Source organism: Fukomys damarensis, unplaced genomic scaffold (assembly GCF_012274545.1).
Source record: "Fukomys damarensis isolate Sample0158 unplaced genomic scaffold, DMR_v1.0_HiC HiC_scaffold_36, whole genome shotgun sequence".
Taxonomy (NCBI): domain Eukaryota; kingdom Metazoa; phylum Chordata; class Mammalia; order Rodentia; family Bathyergidae; genus Fukomys; species Fukomys damarensis.
The window spans coordinates 40,482,754-40,503,350 of NW_022900948.1; the positions used below are offsets into that span (position 1 = coordinate 40,482,754).

Below are 20,597 nucleotides of genomic sequence, written 5' to 3' on the forward strand. Positions count from 1 at the left end.
AACATCATTTACAATAAAATAAACATGATCTGTCAACTCAAGGGCTTTATGTAGTCATGAATAATGATTACAATGAAAACTATGCAGCAAAATAAAAAATAAATTGTAAAGTACACAAAACTATAATACAACTATACAATTTTACAACATAAAACAAGTGAGTATATAAATTGTAAAGTACACAAAACTATAATACAACTATACAATTTTACAACATAAAACAAGTGAGTATGAAACTGAGCATAGAGGTGCATGCCTATAATCTCAGCACTCTGGATGCTAAGACAAGAGGATTTCTAGTCCAAGGACAGCCTGGGCTATATACATAGTTCCAGACTGGGCCATAGTACACGGTGAGCCTTTGTCTCAAAACACCAAATCAGTGGTGACGCATGCCTGTAAATACCATTAATTCAGGAGTTTCAGGCAGGAGAATTGTCGCAATTTCAAGGCCAGTCTCGGCTACACAGTGATTTCAAGGCCAGCCTGAACTACATAGAGAGTCCCTGTATTCAAAAATAAAAAATCACCAGCATCTCTTATACCTCAAGTGAATGATAGGCTGGTCATTTGGAAAATGGAAATGACATTTCCTTAGGTATAGTGAAAAACCCTTATCGATTAATATCACCATCACCTTGTCAGAAAGTGTTTCAAGGGCTGGGGATTTAACTCAGTGGGCACTGCACCTGTGTCACAAGTGCAAGGTCCTGAGTTCAATCCCCACTACCCCAAAAAAAGTCTTTCAAAGTATCACAAACTGTCACATGGTAGTGGACTCAAATTTTTTAAATTATAATTTTTTCATTAATAAATTCAAATATTATCATTTGCAATAAATATGTTTTCTTTGAAATAACTATCCTATTTTCTACACTTTTGTAAAAATGGTTGCCAAATAGCTGAGTGTGAATAACAACAGTTTGTCATTCATTCTCTCCAGTAAAAATAATGCTTAATAAAAAGGCTGGAAAGGGTTGCACCAAAAGGCAACTAACAGGGACAAGTTCTATCTTGCGCTTTGGTTACTAAACAATTACATACAAGGATAAAATCAACTCACAAGGCATTGAGTGCCAAATTCAGAAGTATCATAGTAGTACCAAAGTATGACTGGATACCACATGGAGGGTTCATATTAAAAAATGTGTATGGCTGGGAGTGGTGGCTCACACCTGTAATCCCAGAACTCAAGAGGCTGAGGGAGGAGGATCACCTCAAGTGTGAGGCCAGCCTGGGCTACACCGTAGTTCAAGGCCAGCCTGAACTACATAGTGAGACACAGCCTCTAAATCAAATCAATCAATCTATAGATTATAAGTAAAAGATCAACCAAAGAAAATCAGGACAAGATTATACAGGACAATTCACAGATGTGGGAACACAGAACTAATAAATAGCCTCATTAGTAGTCAAGAAAATGCAAATTATATTTTAAAACAAGAGGCTACTTCATAGCCCTGTCCTGATGACATTTTATCAGTATGATGATATCACTGCAGTGAGATGAAGAGTATTACGAATTCTCATACATTTCTGGTGGGAATATCAACTACTACAGCTTTGGAAAGCCATATGGCAATATATAGTACAAGTGAAGGTGACCAAACTTAATGGCCTAGGTAGGTAAGTACAGGAAATTCTCACATATGTACTCAGCATAACATATGCATAAATGTTCTTGCAATTCTGAATTAGAAAAATAAGTGCTAAAAATAAATAAGCAACTACTATAGCTTAGGACTTAAAATGGTACACAAATACTTTCCCTTGAATAAACCATCTTTCCTCAGGTCCAACAAACATGCGCTATGTACACAGTACTTCTCATTCCATCATACAATGTGTCTGGAAAGAACAGTCAAAAGAAGCACCAACAGTCTTACCCTCCAACTCTTTTGTACCACCTGAGGGTCTATAGGCTGCATTTGTGTGATGGCTGAAGGTTATACGTAATCCCCTCCCCCCAGATAACACTGTTTCCATGCTCCTCGGCAACCCTACTTGCCAACAGGTCAATTCACACTCAAAACTCAATCCTGCAACTCCAGAACTGCCCAAGGGGAAGGAACTGTGCAAATTGAAAAAGACAGCTCTTAGATTTGATATAATCAGTTCCATGATTCTGATTAATAATGATTTTTAAGGGTCAAGTATAAGAGAAACAATGCTCACAGTTGGGTAGTAGTTTTAAATTAACATGTGCAAAAGGAACCCAAATGTATTTCAAATCTCAGTTCTGTGCCTTAGTGGCTATGCAAGTTTGGGCTAATTCTTCAGTTTGTTAGTCTCTTTCATTCTTTATAAAATCATTTTATCCTATAGGACTCTCGAAACAATCCGACATGGAATATGTGAAAAAGTACGTTGTTGACCTTAAGACACAAAATAAATAGCAAGTCTTGTACACCGGGTTGAAGATATATAATACAGAAATATTTGAGGTTAGCCAGGTGTGGTGGCGCACGCCTGTAATCCCAGCACTTGGGAGGCTGAGGCAGGAGGATCGCTGCAAGTTTGAGACCAGCCTGGGCTACATAGTGAGTTCTAGGTCAGTCTCAACTACATAGTGAAACCCTGTCTCAAAAAAAAAGAAAAAAGAAATGTTTGACGTTGTCTCTGACTTCCTGTATTTAATTATGACTGTAATTCACATACTGCAAAGTCCTTAATAACAAAAGTTAGCTCCTGAATTTTAATTTTATAAGCAGGGAAAACACTACTCATGTAACTAACTTTTATGTTAGCAAAATACAAATGTTTATTACAATTTTGGAGAGAAGTGCTATGTACATTTAAAGAGAGAGAACTTTAATATTAACAGTTAAAAGATGACATAATGAGGCCTCTACTTAGAAGCAGATGATGACATGCAGATGTCGGACCATAATCTCACTATCCAGGAAAGGGGGTGAGCAGACAAAAGGCACTGTTATGTAGCCAAAATAGGACTTTATTGATGGTGTAGTCTCTAATCATGGCCAATGTAGGTATATTTCTCTGTTACATAGTCATATTTAAGGGAGAAAAATTACAAAGACAGTAAGCCCACTGGTATTCCTCAGAGTATATTATTGTGTTATAACCCCAACTACATTATATGCATGGAGTAGACTATGAATGATCTCCTTAGCTTTTATTCCTAGTGAAAAAAATCTACAAATACACATAAGGTTCCCAACTAAATAAACACTGAGAGTAGTCTAATGATAAGGTGCACTCCTCCTATCACTGCTTGGAAATTTTTTTTTCTTGGTTTTTTGAGACAGAGGCTCACTATGTAGTTCAGGCCAGCCTTAACTCACTATGTAGCCCAGGTTGGCCCAAGAACTCAAGGCAACCCTCCTGCCTCAGCCTCCCAAGCGATTACAGGTGTGTATCACCATACAAAATTCTTATAAACAAAAACCCAGCAGATGAAAATATGAGCTAATTCTTTCATCTTATTATGTCAGTGACTGCTATGAAACCATGGACAATTTTACTTCTTTTGAGTCTTTGCTATTCTTTTTCTCCCAGAAGAAATAAAATTTCAACAATATATGACATGAATAAAATATATAGAAATGAACAGAATAAAAATGTCTAAAACCAAATATAACAAGCCAGGGAGCCAATCACATTCCAGGAGCCTTCATGGAACAAAGATCTCAATAAAAGGAATTGCAGAAAAGAAAGCCATGAGTGCTGCGGGTTTAGCTCAGTGGTTCCAGCGCCTGCCTCACAAGCGCAAGAACTGAGTTCAATCCCTGGTACCAAAAAAGAAAAAAAAGCCATGAATATTTCACTTTCATTATAATACTCAATAGCTGTCTGCCATCTGTCTCTCTCTTCCCCCTTACCACCACATTAAAATAAAGTAAATCTTCTATTTAAAAAACCAAATATATCCCACTAATTAGAATTACTGTAAGTACATGTTTATATATCTTCCACCACTATCAAACACCCTCACCATTCCATAAAATAATAACAACATTCTATTCACTTCACAAGTGTCATTTCAAAAAACTCCATGAATAATCTGACTACTCATTTCATTCACTAGAATAGTAAGCCAGGAATCATTAATATTACAAAGACTCAGGCAACTTAACCACTAGGTAGATTTATCTGCTATCATTGTTTTAATTTTGCAGCACAATTAGAAACAAAACCTGTGGACAGTACAGAATCTGTGACTCCTTTATGAAATGTTACCTGTCCATGTATGTCCCCACACACTGTCACTGGGGTTGACACTGGCTGAACGTTGGATTCCTCCAAGAGAAGATCACACACATAGTCACACAGCCGCTGAAAGAAGAAAATATAAAATGCAAACTTTTACTGCAATATTAAAGCTAAGGGCCAAATACAAAAACATTCAGTACAAAGATGTATTTAGAAAGACTTCAAGTTTTGGCAATTATGAAAAAAAAATACTATAAACATCTGTGTACAGGTGTATTGTGTAGCTAAGTTTTCAACTCATTTGAGTAAATAGAAAAGAGTAAAATTGCTGGGTAATACATAAGACTATGTTTAGTTTGGTAAGAAACTTCCGAATTGTCTTCCAAAGAGGATGTAAAATTTTGCATTCTCATCAGCACTGAGTGAGCATTGATGCTGCTCTACAAGCTTCGTCAGCATTTGGTGGTGTCAAGGTTCAAAATTCTGGCCATTCTAATAGCACTTCACCACTGAGCCACAACTATAGCCCCAAATTCTTTACTTCTTCAACTTGCAAAGCATCTTAGTATCAATACAGAAATTCAGAGCTGGGCATGGTGGCACATGCCCATAATTTCAGCATACTGGGAGGCTTAGGCAGGAAGATTATAAGTCTGAGCCCAGCGAGGGTAATGTAGCAACTTTGCAAAGCCTGACTCAAAAGGGCCATGGAACAAAAAAAAAAAAAATTTATTTAAAAAAAAAAAAAAGAACCTGACTCAAAAATAAAACACTGTGAAATAAAAATAAAGGGCTGGGGGCCAGGGATTTAGCTCAGTGGTTCCACCGCCTGCCTCGCAAGTGCAAGGTCCCAAGTTCGATCCCCAGTATCTAAATAAATAAATAAATAAATAAATAAATAAATAAATAAATAAAAAATGGGCTTGGGATATAACTCAGTGTAAAAACCCTGTGTTAAATCCCTAGTTACACATACACACGTGCAGGTGTGTGCACACACACACACAAAGAAAACATTATCTATCAGAAATAATAATGTACTAACAATCACAATCACTCAATTCAGTCATTGTAGACAGACAGCTGTCCTTTCTGTAAATTTCACAAGATAGCGCTGTACTGCACTTTTATTATTTTTATTGTAATAAATATCTACAATTTACAACTCACTATTAGCATTTTTTTAACCAAAACTCACTTCTATCTCACTCAAGGGTAGTTCCAAAGGAAAAAATATACCAAGAGCTGATTAATAATTTTATGCTATCTTTTTTTTTCCATACTGGATATCAAACTCACGACCTTGTGCTTACAAGGCAGGCACAGTTCCACTGAGATAAAATCCCTGGCCTAGGCCTATTTTTTAATTTTTTTAATTTTTTTTTTTGGTACCGGGGATCAAATTCGGGTCCTTGTGCTTGCAAGGCAGGCAGCAGAACACGAGCTAAATCCCCAGCCCTATTTTTTAAACAATTTTTATCACCACCTCCCTCTTACTCTGCTAAAAATAAAAAGCACTTTTCTTTAGATTCACAGAAGCAATTAATATTTCCTATTTTTTCTGACAATGTATAATTTTATTTATTTTTTATTCTATTTATTTATTTTGAGACAGGGTCTCACTGTATAGTTGAGACTGACCTGGAACTCACTATGTAGCCCAGGCTGGTCTCGAACTCAGTGATCCTCCTGCCTCAGCCTCCCGAGTGCTGGGATTGCACACGTGTGCCACCACGCCCAGCCTGACAATGTATAATTTTAAAAATTAAAACAAGCTCGGCATGATAGTGCACACCTGTAATCCCAGCACTCAGGAAGCTGAGGCAGTAAGATTGCTATGAGTTCAAGGCCAGCCTAAGATACATAGTGAATTCAAGGCCAGCCTGAACCACATAATGAGACCTGTCTCAAAAAACAAATAAAAAAAATTTTTAAGTAAAAATTTTTTTTTAAATTAGGGCTGGGGATATGGTTCAGTAGCACTGTACCTGCCTGGCAAGCATAAGGTCCTGAGTTCAATCCCTGGTACCAGAAAAAAAAATTAAAATAACATAATGATGTTTTAAAATACCTATCTCAGGACAACAGCCACCTTCTTTAGGCATAATGTCTGGCTCAATTAATGTCTGCAATATTTTTTCAAGTACATTCACCAAACCTCCTCAAAGAATTGTACAAGGGAATTTGCAGAAGTGCTTTGCTGTGCTGTGTGCAAGAGTAGGCAGTTTTCTGTTTCCAGGTCTGGTCTGATTCCTATACTGTCTGTGTTATTAATTAGCTGTCCCATGTATACATAGTACCTTTCAGATGTCACATTCTTTGTTTCTTTGTTTCCTTTGGGGATGCTGAAGAGTGAACCTAGGGCCTTGCATATGTTAGGCAAGTGTTTTACCACTGAACTATATGCCCAGTCCTTTTGATTTTCCAAGATAGAGCTCACTAAGTTGTCTTGGCAGGCCTCACACTTTTGATTCCTCAGCTTCCTGTCATAGCCAGTCAGAATTGACATCTTTTAATACAATTAGAATATTTTTCCACTAACATACTATTTGACACAGCTTCCAAAGAACCTTCACAATGTATCTCCTGGAGAGTAAAGTTCTGTTTCCTACAAGGTTGATCTCTCAAAATAAATAAATGTGGGGGTGCCACTGTGAACGCCTATAAAGACCAACAATGAAAGTATTAATTAAACAAAAAAGTGACTTAATCATCTTTTTATCCCCCCCCCACCATACCAGGGACTGAACTCAGGACCTTGCACTTGCCAGGCAGGTACGGTACTACTGAGCCTCATCTCCAGTCCTAAAAAGCTATTTAATTAAACCTGAATTAAATCCTATAGAGATGCCTGTCCTCACTCTGCATATTACTCCCCCTCCTTTCTCACTTTGCTTTTTCCCAAAGATACTTTGTTATGTCATCAATTTAGTGACATATTTTTATTTTAGGATAAATCCTTCATGGAGCTTGCAGCTGTGTAGACTATAAACAGGTGCACAGGAAACTGTAATTAAATAGTGGGCTGCAGTGAGCACCTACTCTGTTCTTTTAACAGCGATAGACGTGATTTCCCTGAGAAGCTTGTTTTTATTATTGTACAGACTCTGCATTTTAAAAATTAAACAGCTGCCATATTCATAGGCCCCTGAAAAGTTTAGGGTCCAATCTTTAAGAAGTAATCTTGTGGGGCCGGGAATTTAGCTCAGTGGTTCTGCCGCCTGCCTCAAAAGCATAAGGACCTGAGTTCGATCCCCGGTACCAAAGTAATCTTGTGGGCTATGGATTTAGCTCAGTGACACCACATCAGCCTCTCAAGCACAAGGTCCTGAGTTCGATCGTTGGTACTGAGAAAAAAAAAAAAAAGGTAAGCTGGCCAGGTATGGTTGTGCACACCTGAAGTCCCAGGCTAAGGCAGGATAACAAGTTTGAACTTAGCTGGGGCAATGTAGCAATTTAGTTAGAACTTATCTCAAAATAAAATAAAAATAAAGGGCCAGGGATTTAGCTCAGTGGTTCCACTGCCTGCCTTGCAAGCACAAGGTCCCAAGTTTGATCACTGTTACCAAATAAATAAATAGCTGAGGATGCACCTTAGTTTTGAAGATTCTGGGTTCAATCCCCAGTACAGGGGCTGGGGAAAGGCTATCACAGCTTTTTTTTTTTTCGGTATTGGGGATCAAACTTGGGTCCTTGCACTTGCAAGGCAGGTGGTGGAACCGCTGAGCTAAATCCCCAACCCTAAAGCAAATTTTTTGTTGTTGTTGTTAATTTGAATTTCTTTCTGTACTTCTTCCTCCAAAAAAATCTGCCTTAAATTTTAGTTTACACAGCATTAATACAGTCTCTACTTTAATACAAATTACTGAGATTGAGGAGTATGGCCCTGCAATGACAGTGATCCAGAAGGAAACATCTCCGTCTTTGGGCTTCATGAAGTTTTTCAACAATGGCACTACTTTTTTCTGGGGAGCTGCTGTCCTGTGCATCAGCAACGTCTCTGGCTACCACTAGATAGATACCCATGGTTCGCCCCCCAACTGTGACAACAAAAACTGTCCACAGACATTACAAACATCCCATCAGGGGCAAAACTGTCCCCAGTTGAAAACCTCTATTCTAGATCTTTCCTTGAAATTTAACACTACTAAAACAGTGTTTGGGCCAGGGATTTAGCTCAGTGGCGCCATGCTTGCCTCGCAAGTGCAAGGTCCCGAGTTCAATCCCCAGTACCAAAAACAAAACAAAACAAAAGTGTTTGGAGGCCCCAGGATATAGTTCAGCGGCACTGCGCATGCCTGGCAAGTCCAAAGTCTTGAGTTCGATCCCCAGTACCAGGAAAAAAAAAAAAAAACACAAAAAAACAAAACTGCATTTGGAGCATATTTTGCAATTTATAAACATTTGTTGCCTGACTTTCCTGTGTATCCAACAGTATTATGGACACCTGTAATCAATGTCTTAAATTTAAAGCATCTTAAACTCCATATAGCCCAAACCAAACTTCCTGCATTCTTTAGTTCAGTACCTACTAAGTAATATTAGTCAGAAACTAAGAGATTATATACTAAACTCTTCTCTCCCTCATAGCCTAGATCTAATCTGCCAACAGGTGTTTTCATAGCGTCATTTCCTTTCCAACACCACAACCATTTGTTTTACTTCAGGCTCTCAAAATGTGTCACCTAGAACTACTAGTTTTATGACATTTCTGTCTAATTCCAGTCCATGGTCCACAATACCACAAGATAAGTACTTACATAACCTACTGTTACCATCTTCCTGCAAATCCCTTAAGAAAGCTGGGGATTAGTTCAGTGGTGCTGTTCCCACCTGGCTAGCACAAGGTCCTAAATTCTTCTTCTTTTTTTTTTTTTTTGGTACTGGGGATTAAATTCGGGTCCTTGCGCTTGCAAGGCAGGCCACCAAACTGCTGAGCTAAATCCCTGGCCCATAAGGTACTAAATTCAATTCCTGGTACAAAAAAATAAATAAATACAAATCTGTCAAGAGGGTCAGAGATTTAGCTCAGTAACACTATGCCTGCCTCACAAGCACAACGTCCTGAGTTCAATCCCTGGTACAAATAAATAAATAAATAAATCCCTCACAAGCACTCTTCTATCAGTGTGTTTCCCAAAACCCATTCCCAAAACTTCATGATTTTGTCAGATTCCTACCACATATAAAAAGTGTACCTCTCTCTAATAACAGTTTTGTTTGAACCTACTTTTCTTTTTGGTTATTCACATATTAAGTAACATCTAAAAAAATCACAATGTGACCTGTTTTCCCCTAAAATATAAAAATATTTTGGGGCTGGGGATGTACCTAAGTCACAGAGCGGAGCACTTAACCAGCATGCATGAGGCCCTAGGTTCTATCTCCAGCACAGGGGAAAAAAACTCCTGTACTGACTAAAAGATAAAAATCCAACTTTACCAGCTTAGTCACCCATGATCTGACTTCTGCCTGTCCTCTGAGCACCATCGTCTGCCACCTGACCCCTTTAAGTACTCTGAACAAGCTGTGTCCTTTCAGATGACAATGTACTACTGCAGATGGAATTTATTCTTCCTCCATGTTCTTTCCTTCCCAGTTTGTCTACTTGAACTCTGCTCATCTTCCCACAATTGCTTCTCTGTGAAACCATGTCTCCAATCTGCTCCTTTTCTCCTGCTGGTCAATACCCTTGGTAGTCTCTATCAGAGCATCTGCCATACTGTATGGCAATCATTTGTTTATCTCTATCTTCTTTACTATATTGTAAGTGCCCATCAAAGGCAGAGAAAAGTATCTAATTCCACCCCTGGCACTCACAGTCAAGAGTACCTGATTCAAGGTGTAAAGAAATGTTTATTGTACAGTAATGTAGTTTCAGTCAACAAACCTTTACTGATTATCATATACACGTCAGTGTCTTAAAACTGAAAATACAAAAATAAACGAGGAGTGATCCTGTCCCTCAACAAGCTTGCACTCCAATGATACAGATTTGAAATCATATAAGACAGAATAGTATTAAAAATGGTAAAGCTGAGCAATAAAGTGCTACAGAGCAAAGCAATACCAACCTAAAAATGAAAGAACAAGAATTATTAAACAGCAAATAAATTCATTTACATACCCTGTTTAGTCATTGTGCCAGAATCACTTAATCTTCACCAAGTCAGGGCTCTGACACCTGCTCTATCACAAGGATTGTATAAATGACAGAAAGGACAAGAAAGTGCTCTGAAAACTAATAAGCAGCTATTAATCTAATAATCGCTAAGCACTGCTAATCACTTCTAACTGTGGAATCCAGGAGCCCTGCATGAAAAAGTAGCACCTGAGCTAAATCTCAGAAAATAAGTATTTTAGTATACCTAAAATGTACCAATAAACTCAATGAGAAAAAAAAAGAGGTATTTTAGAAAGCATACACCATAGTTATAAATAGGAATGCTGCTCACTTGCTTGCTCTCCTTCCCTCTTTCCCTCGTTCCCTCCCTCTTTCTTTCCTTCCTTTCTCTCCCCCTTCTCCCTCTACCTCCCCCTTGCTGGGGATCACATGCCAAACATGTGCTTTGCCACTGAGCTACCCCCCCAGTCCTTGTTCCAAAATATCTTTATAAAACTCTCTAACACCCCCCCCTTTTGGTATTGGTGATCGAACTTGGGTCTTTGTGCTTGGGAGGCAGGCAGTGCTATCACTGAGCTAAATCCCTAGCCCTACATTCCCATTCTTAACTAGAAAACTTTCCAAAGAATCTGAAACTTTTCCTAATCTCTAAAGAATTGAGTGTCATTCACTGGTCAAGGATGTTGTAGAAGAATTCTGGGGAGTCTGACTCAGTGGTCACCAGGGACTATTCAAACCTTTACAGTCTAATTCTGGGGTTCATAGACTGGGAGCCTCAACACAGCGTCTTCCTATGTAGTACAGGCTGGCCTTGAACTCATCATGATCCTCCCACCTCAGCCTCCCAAGAGCTGGGATTACAGGAAAGTGCCACCACGCCTGACAAACTAATCACTTGTGACCTTCAAAACGGTATAATTAGCCAGTGATTTGGCTCAGTGGCTCTGCTGCTTGTCTCCCAAGCCCAAGGGCCTGAGTTCAATTCCCAGTACCAAAAAGTGTGTGTGGGGGGGGGTATAATTATTCAAGCAAAGAATCCAGAAAAGTGTCGGAGAAGGAATTAAAAATAAGATTTCATATGAAAACACTCTCCTTGATCCTGAGAGGAAACAAGCCAACAGCAGCAGCAACTGGGTGAGCAACTTGACTCTTTCAAGTGTGTAAAATCAACTACAAAGAGCATTTTATATATGATAAGAAAGCTCTCAATCAAGTAAATAAAGTATATGTAGGAGGTGGGCATGGTGATGCATGCCTGTAATCCCAGCCCTCAGAAGACTGATAGGATCACCAAGAGTTCAAGGTCACCCTGCATTATATAGTGAATTCAAGACCAGCCTGAACTACATAGTGACACCTTGCCTCCAAAAACCAAAAATAAAATAAAATAATGTGTGAATCATTAAAAATAAAATAGGAACCCTGGGTCCAGAGTCAATCCCACTCAGCTGACTATCTGTATGACCCTGGAAAGTTACTTTATGCTTAACTTACCTTCCTGTAAAATGGGACAAATATTTGTATTCAACTAATTGTGTTAAAATGAATATTAAAAATGATTTAGTATTAATAGGTACAGTGGCTCACATTTGTAATCCCAGCTACTTGGGAGGCTGAGGCAGGAGGACTACAAATTTAAGGTCAGCCTGGGCAACTTAGTGAGACCCTGCCTCAAAATTAAAAAAAAAAAAAAGAGAGAAAGAAAAAGGCAGAGGAAGTAGCTCAGGTGATGAGCATTTACCTTGAATGCATGAAACTCCTTCACTACACATGCACACCCCTCACCCCCCCAACACACATACACAAAAGCATGCTATATAAATACTGAGAAATAGGTAAAAGAAACATTGAGCAGCAGTACATGGTGCCACACCCTGTAATCCCAGCACTTGACAAGCAGAGGCAGGAGAATCAAGAGTTTGAGACTAGGGCTGGGGATTTAGTTCAGTGGTACCACACCTGCCTTGCAAGCACAAGTTTCTGAGTTCGATCCCCAGTACCACACACACACACACACACATCTAATCCACATCCCCAGCCCAAAAATTATTTTTTATTGAGGCATTTCAGACAAAAGCACAACTCTACAGAGCAAGTAGTTTTACATGAAAAACTCCAAAAACTAATTTTTAAAAAAATTGAAAAACAAATAATTAGCCCAGCATGGTGGCACATGCCTGTAATTCCAGCACTGGAGAGGCTGAGGCAGGAGGTTCTCTACAAGTTCAAGGCCAGCCTGCACTACATATCAAGACTCTCTCTCAAAAATAAAAAGCCAGACATGCACCCTTGTGCTCCCAGCACTCTGGGAGGCTAAAGCAGGGTGCCAGTAATTTCATAAGAGAAATTATGTACTGTTGTCCATTCTCATATATTTTATTCTTTTTTGGGGGGGGGTACCAGGGACCGAACTCAGGTCCTTGGGCTTGAGAGGCAAGCAGCAGAACCACTGAGCTAAGTCCTCAGCCATCTGTTTTATTCTTAGTCCCTCGAAACAGGTACATTCAATCTAGTGATTTGACCATTTCCAATGTGACCACAGAGAAATTGTGATTAGATCTAGAAATATGCATCTATTGCTTGATCTAATACTCTTACAATCATTTAAAACACAGGTAGTAGCCGGGCGTGGTAATCCCAACACTCAGGAGGCTAAGGCAGGAGGATCTTGTGAGTTCAGATCAGCCTTCGCTACATAGTGAGTTCCAGGTCAGTCTCAACTAAATTGTGAGACCCTGCCTCAAAAAACAAACAAACAAACAAACCAAAAACACAGGTAGGACTTCCATGAAGCTGGTGGAGTGATAAGCAGCAGAGAAAGAGCCTCTCCAAGATTTGGTGTCCTGACACTAAAATATAACATCAAGAGGAGGAGGAGGGAAGTAGGCCCCTGGGACCCAGAAAGAATCTGAGGTGAGAAGTGAAGTCTACAGGGAGCGTGAAGAGAGAGACTTTAATGAAGAGGGAGGAGGTACCAAGCACCACTCTTTAATGAAGAGAAGGGAGGTACAAAGCACCACTCTCTAGCAGAGTCTAGACTCTCCAAGAGGGAACAGCAGGCCGAACCTGCAAATGCACAATGATTATTGACTAAGCCTCCATGGAGAATGTACCAGTGGACCGGACTAGTGGATCAACCAGACTGCAGTGGCTTGTGAATTATCCAGGTTCAGACCTCAACCAGAAGAGGTTGACTGGCTGGCAGCCATCTTGAAGAGGAGCCTACTGAGCTTGGAACTCAGAACAGCTGTGGGTGGACCTCATCTAATGGTTCTCGGTGCCTCAGTGTAAGTGAGCACAGTTCAAACTGGCAGGAGAAGCCGGGGCATGGTGGTCCACACCTGTGATTCCAGCACTCGGGAGGCTGAGGCAGGAGGATCGCTGTGAGTTCAAGACCAGCCTAGGCTACATAGTGAATTCCAGGTCAATCTCAACTACATAGTGAGACCCTGTCTCAAAAAACAAAACAAGCAAACAAACAAACTGGCAGGAGACACAAACTGTTGTAGGCTCAAGGAATCTGGTTCCAGTCTCATGGCCAAAAACAGCCTGAACTTCAGAGGAACTAAAGGGACAGGCTAGCTGGGATTATCCACTAACCCACTGTGACACTGCAGCAGGCTTGCAGGGATTAATTACTTTGGCTATGGACTCTGTTTGCCCACACTGCCTAACAGCAACAGCAGAGACACACCTTGAATTGGACATTTTTGGGTTATCTTTTCTTTCTTTTTCCTTTTTTTTCTTATAAAACAAATTATAAGTATCAACTCAGGATTCAAACTCTTAAAAAACAAAAAATGAGAACACACTTAAACACGACACAACCCTCACAGATTTTTAACTTACCAAAGGCAAACCCTGGGGGCAATGAGGTAGAAGAATCTGAAGCTACCCACCTGACTCCCTGAAGTGGTAACAGCAGAAGTAACAAAGCAGATAAACAAGGCTCTAAAAAAAAATAAAGTTGAAATAATTTCCCAGTTAACTACAGAAATGGTGACCAGAATGAAAGATACAGATTAAAAAAATAAAGGAGCTCAGGAGTATGATGGAAACCATGCGTGTCCAGCAAAGGAAAGAAATGGAATCCATCAAACAGATTCAAACAGATATCCAGGAGATTAAAAATTTCAATGACAGTACACATAGCAGAATGAGCCAATATGAAGACAGAATATCGGATACAGAAGACAGGATTTCAATTAGCGATCATGAAAAGAGAGATTTCTTAAAAGTAACAAGGGAGGAGCCAGGTGTGGTGGCGCACACCTGTAATCCCAGCACTTGGGAGTTCGAGGCCAGCCTGGGCTACACAGAGAGTTCAGGGCCAGCCTGAACTATAAAGAGAGACCTTGCCTCAAAAAACAAACAAAAAGTAACAAGGGAAGGCCAGGGATTTAGCTCAGTTGTGCCATGCCTGCCTTGCAAGGTCCTGAGTTCAGCAGCTACTACATGATGTAAAGAATAACATAAGATTGACTGGAGCCAGTAAAAAGCAAGGGATAGCGCAAATGACATAAAAAAAACCTATTCTCAGAAGTAATGGCAAACTTCCAAAACAGGGAAAAATAATTTGACATACAGAAAATTGAAGCATACAGGACTTCAATTAGCCATGATTAAAAAAAAAAAATCTTCCCCAAGGCAAGTAACAGTCAAGATTCCAGATATTCAACATAAAGACGGAATATTAAAAGCTGTTAAGAGAAAAGAAACAAATCACCTATAAGGGAAAGCTCATAAGAATTACAGCAGACAGTAGGCATGGTGGCACACACCTGTAATCCCAGCACTCAGGAGGCTGAGGCAGAAGGATCGCTGTGAGTTCGAGACCAGCCTGCTCTACACTGTGAGTTCCAAGTCAATCTCAACTACATAGTGAGATCCTGTCTCAAAATACTAAAAAAAAAGAAAAGAAAAGAAAAGAAAGAAATTACAGCAGACATCTCAACACAAACTCTCAAATCAAGGAAAGCTTGGAGTAAAGTATTTCAAGCCCTAAAGGAAAACAACCTCCAACCCAGACTGATGCAAAACTAGCCTTCAAAATTGATGGAAAAATAAAATACTTCCATGACAAAGAACACCTGAAGAAATTTATGACCACCAAACCAGCACACCAAAGTGTTCTGAAGATATTCTAGAAAAAGACAATGACTACAACCCATGAACCCCAAAAGAATAAACACACCAGGCAAGGCAAGAAATTAAACAGAAAAGGAAAGGAAGCCAACAATGGGAAAATAACACAACAAAGACAAGACAATACATATCAGTTATAACCATTAATATTAATGGTCTCAATTCACCAATCAAAATGAACATCCTGGAAAAACGGATCAAGAAGCAAGATCCAACAATATGCTGATTACAAGACACACATTGAATTGAAAAACAAATTCATAGAGGGGCTGGGGATTTAGCTCAGTGTTTGTGCCACCTGCCTCACAATCACAAGGACCCAAATTTAATCCCTGCTACCAAAAACAAACAAACAAAAAACTCACAGACTGAAAGTCAAGGGATAGAAAACAATATTCCATGTGACAGGAACCCAGAAAAAGGCCAGGATAGCTATTCTATTTGCAGACAAAGTAGATTTCAAGCCAAAACTGATTAAGAGAGACAAAGGAAGTTACTACCTCCTTGTAAAGGGAACAATCTAAAGGAAGACATAACAATCCTAAATATATATGCACCAAATAGCTGTACACCCAACTATACAAAACAAATATTAACAGACATGAAAAATTATATAAGACTAATACAGATGTAACAGGGGATACCTCAATACCCCACTGTCACAAATAGGTCAACTAGACGAAAGAATCAACAATAAAATACTAGAACTGAACCAAACTTTTGAACAAATGGACTTAGTAGGTTGTCTATAGAATCTTCTATCACACACCATCAGAATACACATTCTTTTGAGCTGCACATGGGCCTTTCTTGAAAACAGACCATATACTAGTTCATAGAACATGCTTAAGTAAATTCAAAGGAATTAAAATAATCCCATGCATATTATCAGAATACAATGCAACGAAATTGGAAATCAATTGCAAAAGAAACCAAAAGGACTTCACAAACATGTGGAAATTAAATAACATGGCCCTCAACAACCAATGGATCACAGATGAAATTAAAGAAGAAACCACACAATTTCTACAATTAAACAAAAATGACACTACAACATACTGGAACTTGTGGAACACAATGAAAACAGTCATGAAAACAGAGCAGGCTCACATAACCTAATATTGAACCTTTAGTTTCTAGAAATAGAACAAGTCAAGCCCAAAGCTCATACGAGGAAAGAAATTACAGAATTCAGAGCAGAAACTAATGCAATGGAGACTAAGTAAACAATACAAAGAATCAATTGACAAACCCTTATCCAACCTTATTAAAACAAAGGAAAGAAGGCCGGGTGTGGTGGCGCATGCCTGCAATCCCAGCACTCAGGAGGCTAAGGCAGGAGGATCGCTCTGATTTTAAAACCAGCCTGGGCTACTTAAGTGAGTTCCAGGTCAGTCTCAACTACATAGTGAGACCCTGTCTCAAAAAACCAAAACCAAACCAAAACAAAATAAAATAAAAAACCAAAAAAAAAAAAGGGGGGGAGGCTCAAATTCATGCAATTAAGAATGAAGAGGGTAAAATCACAACAGATCCTGCAGAGATCCAGAAGACTATCAATTCCTATTTCAAGGACCTATATTCTTTGTTTTGGCTCTTTTGGGGAGGGGTTAGTACTGGGGGTCAAACTCAGGCCCTTGCCACTTGTGAGGCAGGCACCTGAACCACTGAGCTAAATCCCCACCCCAAGAACCTATATTCTAATAAGATGAAAAATACAGAACAAATGGAAAGATTCCTAGATACATATGAATTACCAAAACTGAATCTAGAAGATATAGAAATTCTAAATAAACCAGTATCAGTTAATGATATTGAATATGTACTTTAAAAATTACCAACAAAGACAAGCCCTGCCCCTGATGGATTCACTGCTGAATTATATAAGATACCTAGAGAAGACCACAACTCCTCAAACTCTTTTGAAATTGAAAGGGAAGCAATACTCCCAAATGCATTCCTGGAAGCAAGTATTACCCTAATTCTAAAACCAGAGAAGGTTCCAACCGAAAAGGAGAATTACGGGCCAATCTCCCTAAGGAACACAAATGCATAAATCTTCAATAAGATAGTGGCAAACAGAATGCAGCAAATCATCAAGCAGATTATACCCATGACTAAATTGGATTCATCCCAGGAATGCACGGATGGTTCAACATACTGAAACAAATAAATGTAATATACTATATTAACAGAGCCAAGGACAAAAACTATATGATCCTCTCAATAGATGCAGAAGTGTTTAACAAGGCGCAACAACCATTAATGACAAAAACCCTACAGAAAAATGGTATAGATGGTCTTTATCTCAATCTGATAAAAGCCATCTATGACAAACCAATGGCCGATATACTAAATGGACAAAAACTGAATGCTTTCACTCTAAAATCAGTAACAAAACAAGGATGTCCACTATCCCCACTCTTGTTCAATATGGTTCTGGAAACACTACCCAGAGTAATTAGACAAGGGAAAGAAATAAAAGGAATAAGGATAGGAAAGGAAGAAGTTAAATTATCATTATTTGCAGATGACATAATATTCTACACAGAAGACTCCCAAAACCCCACCAAAAGACTTTGAGGTTTGATAAGCAAATTCAGTGGCATAACTGGATACAAAGTCAACACTCAGAAATCAATAGTCTTCTTGTACACGAATAATAGACTGATGGAGAGAGAAATTATAGAAACAATCCCTCTCACAATAGCATCCAAAAAAACAAGAAATACCTAGGAATCAATCTAACGAAGGAAGTAAGTAAAAGACCTCTACATTGAAAACTACAGTACTCTGAAAAAGGAGAATGAAGACGATATCAGAAAATGGAAAGATATCCCTTGTTCTTGGATTGGAAGAACTAATATAGTGAAAATGTCCACACTTCCAAAATTGTTATACAAATTCAATGCAACTCCAATCAAAATCCCAACAACAGGCTGGGGATTTAGCTCAGTGGTTCCGCTACCTGCCTCACAAGTGCAAGGACGCAAATGATCCCCAGTGCAAAAAACAAACAAACAAACAAACAAAAAACCCCAACAATATCGTATCTCACAAAATTAGAAAAAAAAATTCTTTAAATACATTTGGAACCAAAAGAGTCCTAGAATAGCAAAGGCAATTCTAGTCAACAAAGGTAAACCAGGGGGTATCACAATCCCTGACTTTTAAATTATACTACAAAGCTAAAAAAAAAACCTGCACAGTACTGGCAAAACAGACCTGAAGATCAATAGAACAGACTAAAGGATGCAGAAACAACTCCAGACATACTCAACCACCTTATCTTTGACAAAGGAGCCAAACACCTTCTCTAGAAGATAGCCTCTTTAATAAACAGTGCTGGAAAAACTGGCTTTCCACATGCCAAAGAATGAAACTAGTCCCATATCTTTCACTTCGCACTAACCTAAAATCTAAATGGATCAAAAATGTAAGTATTGCTGGGCGTGGTGGCGCAGGCCTGTAATCCCAGCACTCGGGAGGCTAAGGCAGCAGGATCACTGTGAGTTCCAGATCAGCCTGGGCTACAAAGTGAGTTCCAGGTCAGTCTCAACTACCTAGTGAGACCCTGTCTCAAAAAACAAAACAAAACAAAAAACAAACAAAAAAATATTAGTATTAATGGCCGGGGATTTAGCTCAGTGGTACTGCACCTGCCTCACAAGTGCAAGGTCCTGAATTCGATCCCCAGTACCAAAAAAAAGCACAAAACAAACAAACAAAAATAACTAAATATTAAAACAAACTAGAAACTAAATCTGCTGAAAGAGAGAATAGGTAGAACACTTGAGGACATAGGAGTTGGCAAAGACTTAATGAACAAAACCCAGACCGTATGGGAAATACTACAAAGAATCAACAACTGTGATATCATCTTATTAAAAAGCTTTTGCAGGCTGGGGATTCAGCTCAGGGGTGCCGCTGCCTGCCTCACAAAACCAGAGTTCAATCCCTGGTACCAAAAAAAAACCAAACAACAACAACAAAAACCCCAAAACAAAACAAAGCTTTTGCACAGCAAGAGAAACCACTATCAGAATGAAAAGACAACCCACAAAGAAGGAAAATAATTTTACCAGCTATTCCAATAAAGGACTATATCTAGAATACATAAAGAACTAAAAAAATAGCAGACTCCCCAAATTTAAAGGTCCAATTCAAAAATAGGCATGTGAAATAAAAAGACACTTCTCAGATGAATTAGAAATGGCAAATAAACATATGAAAAAGTGTTCAATATTACTGGCCATTTGTGAAATACAAATTAAAATATCACTGAGATTCTATCTCACTCCAGAAAGAATGGGTACTTGTCAAGAAATCAACCAATTTCAAATGCTGGAGGGACTATGGGGGAAAAGGAACTCTTCTCCACTGTTGGAGGGAGTGTAGACTGGTGGAAATCAGTGTAGAGCTTTCTCAAAGAACTAAAACTAGAGGTTCCATTTGACCCAGCAATACCTCTTCTTGGTATCTTTCCAAAAGAATTAAAAGCATCCTACCACAGCAATATATGCACACCATGTTTATAGCAGCACAGTTTGTAATAGTTAAATCTGCTGACCATGGATAAAGAAGATGTGGTTTTTATATATAAGGGAGTACTACTGCCATAAAGAAGGATGGGCTTCAGACATCTGTAGCTAAATGGATGGACCTTGAGATGATATTCTTAAGTGAAATAAATCACACACACATGTTTAAATACCATATTGTTTCTCTGGTGTAAGAAACCAAAAGTGGAAATAAGAACTAAGATGTATAACGGATGTTGGGAAATGGGAAGAAAGAGTTCAAATGGGAAAGGGAACATGGGAGGAGGAAGGGAGAAAGGAAAGAAGGAAGGGGGCTTGAGAGAGGGAAAGGATAAAATAAAACAAAATTTACTTTTTTTAAAAAAGGAAAATTATGGCTAAAAATAGAAAAATAAATAAATGAAACACAGGTAAATTTCTGTCTTCTTTTGTAGCAGAACAAGTATTTCCATTACATTTATTTATTTTTTGCTACCAGGGATAGAATTCAGGACCTAATGCTTGTGGCGAGGCAGGCACTGAGCTAAATCCCTGGCCTCCATTACATTAACTAAGTAGCCTCTCAGACTCTGAAAGAATATTTTATTTTGGCTTTTTTTTTTTTTTTTTTTTTT

General features: G+C 38.8%; 1 protein-coding gene across 1 annotated transcript in view; it reads right to left on the bottom strand.

Moving 5' to 3' along the window:
- Ppp6c (protein phosphatase 6 catalytic subunit) overlaps positions 1-20,597 on the bottom strand; it is a 43,375-nt gene that overhangs the window by 15,676 nt on the left and 7,102 nt on the right. Inside the window, exon 2 of the mRNA XM_010613526.3 lies at positions 4,201-4,296. Within this exon, the coding sequence (XP_010611828.1) occupies positions 4,201-4,296 (96 nt within the window). The remainder of the gene's footprint in view (positions 1-4,200; positions 4,297-20,597) is intronic.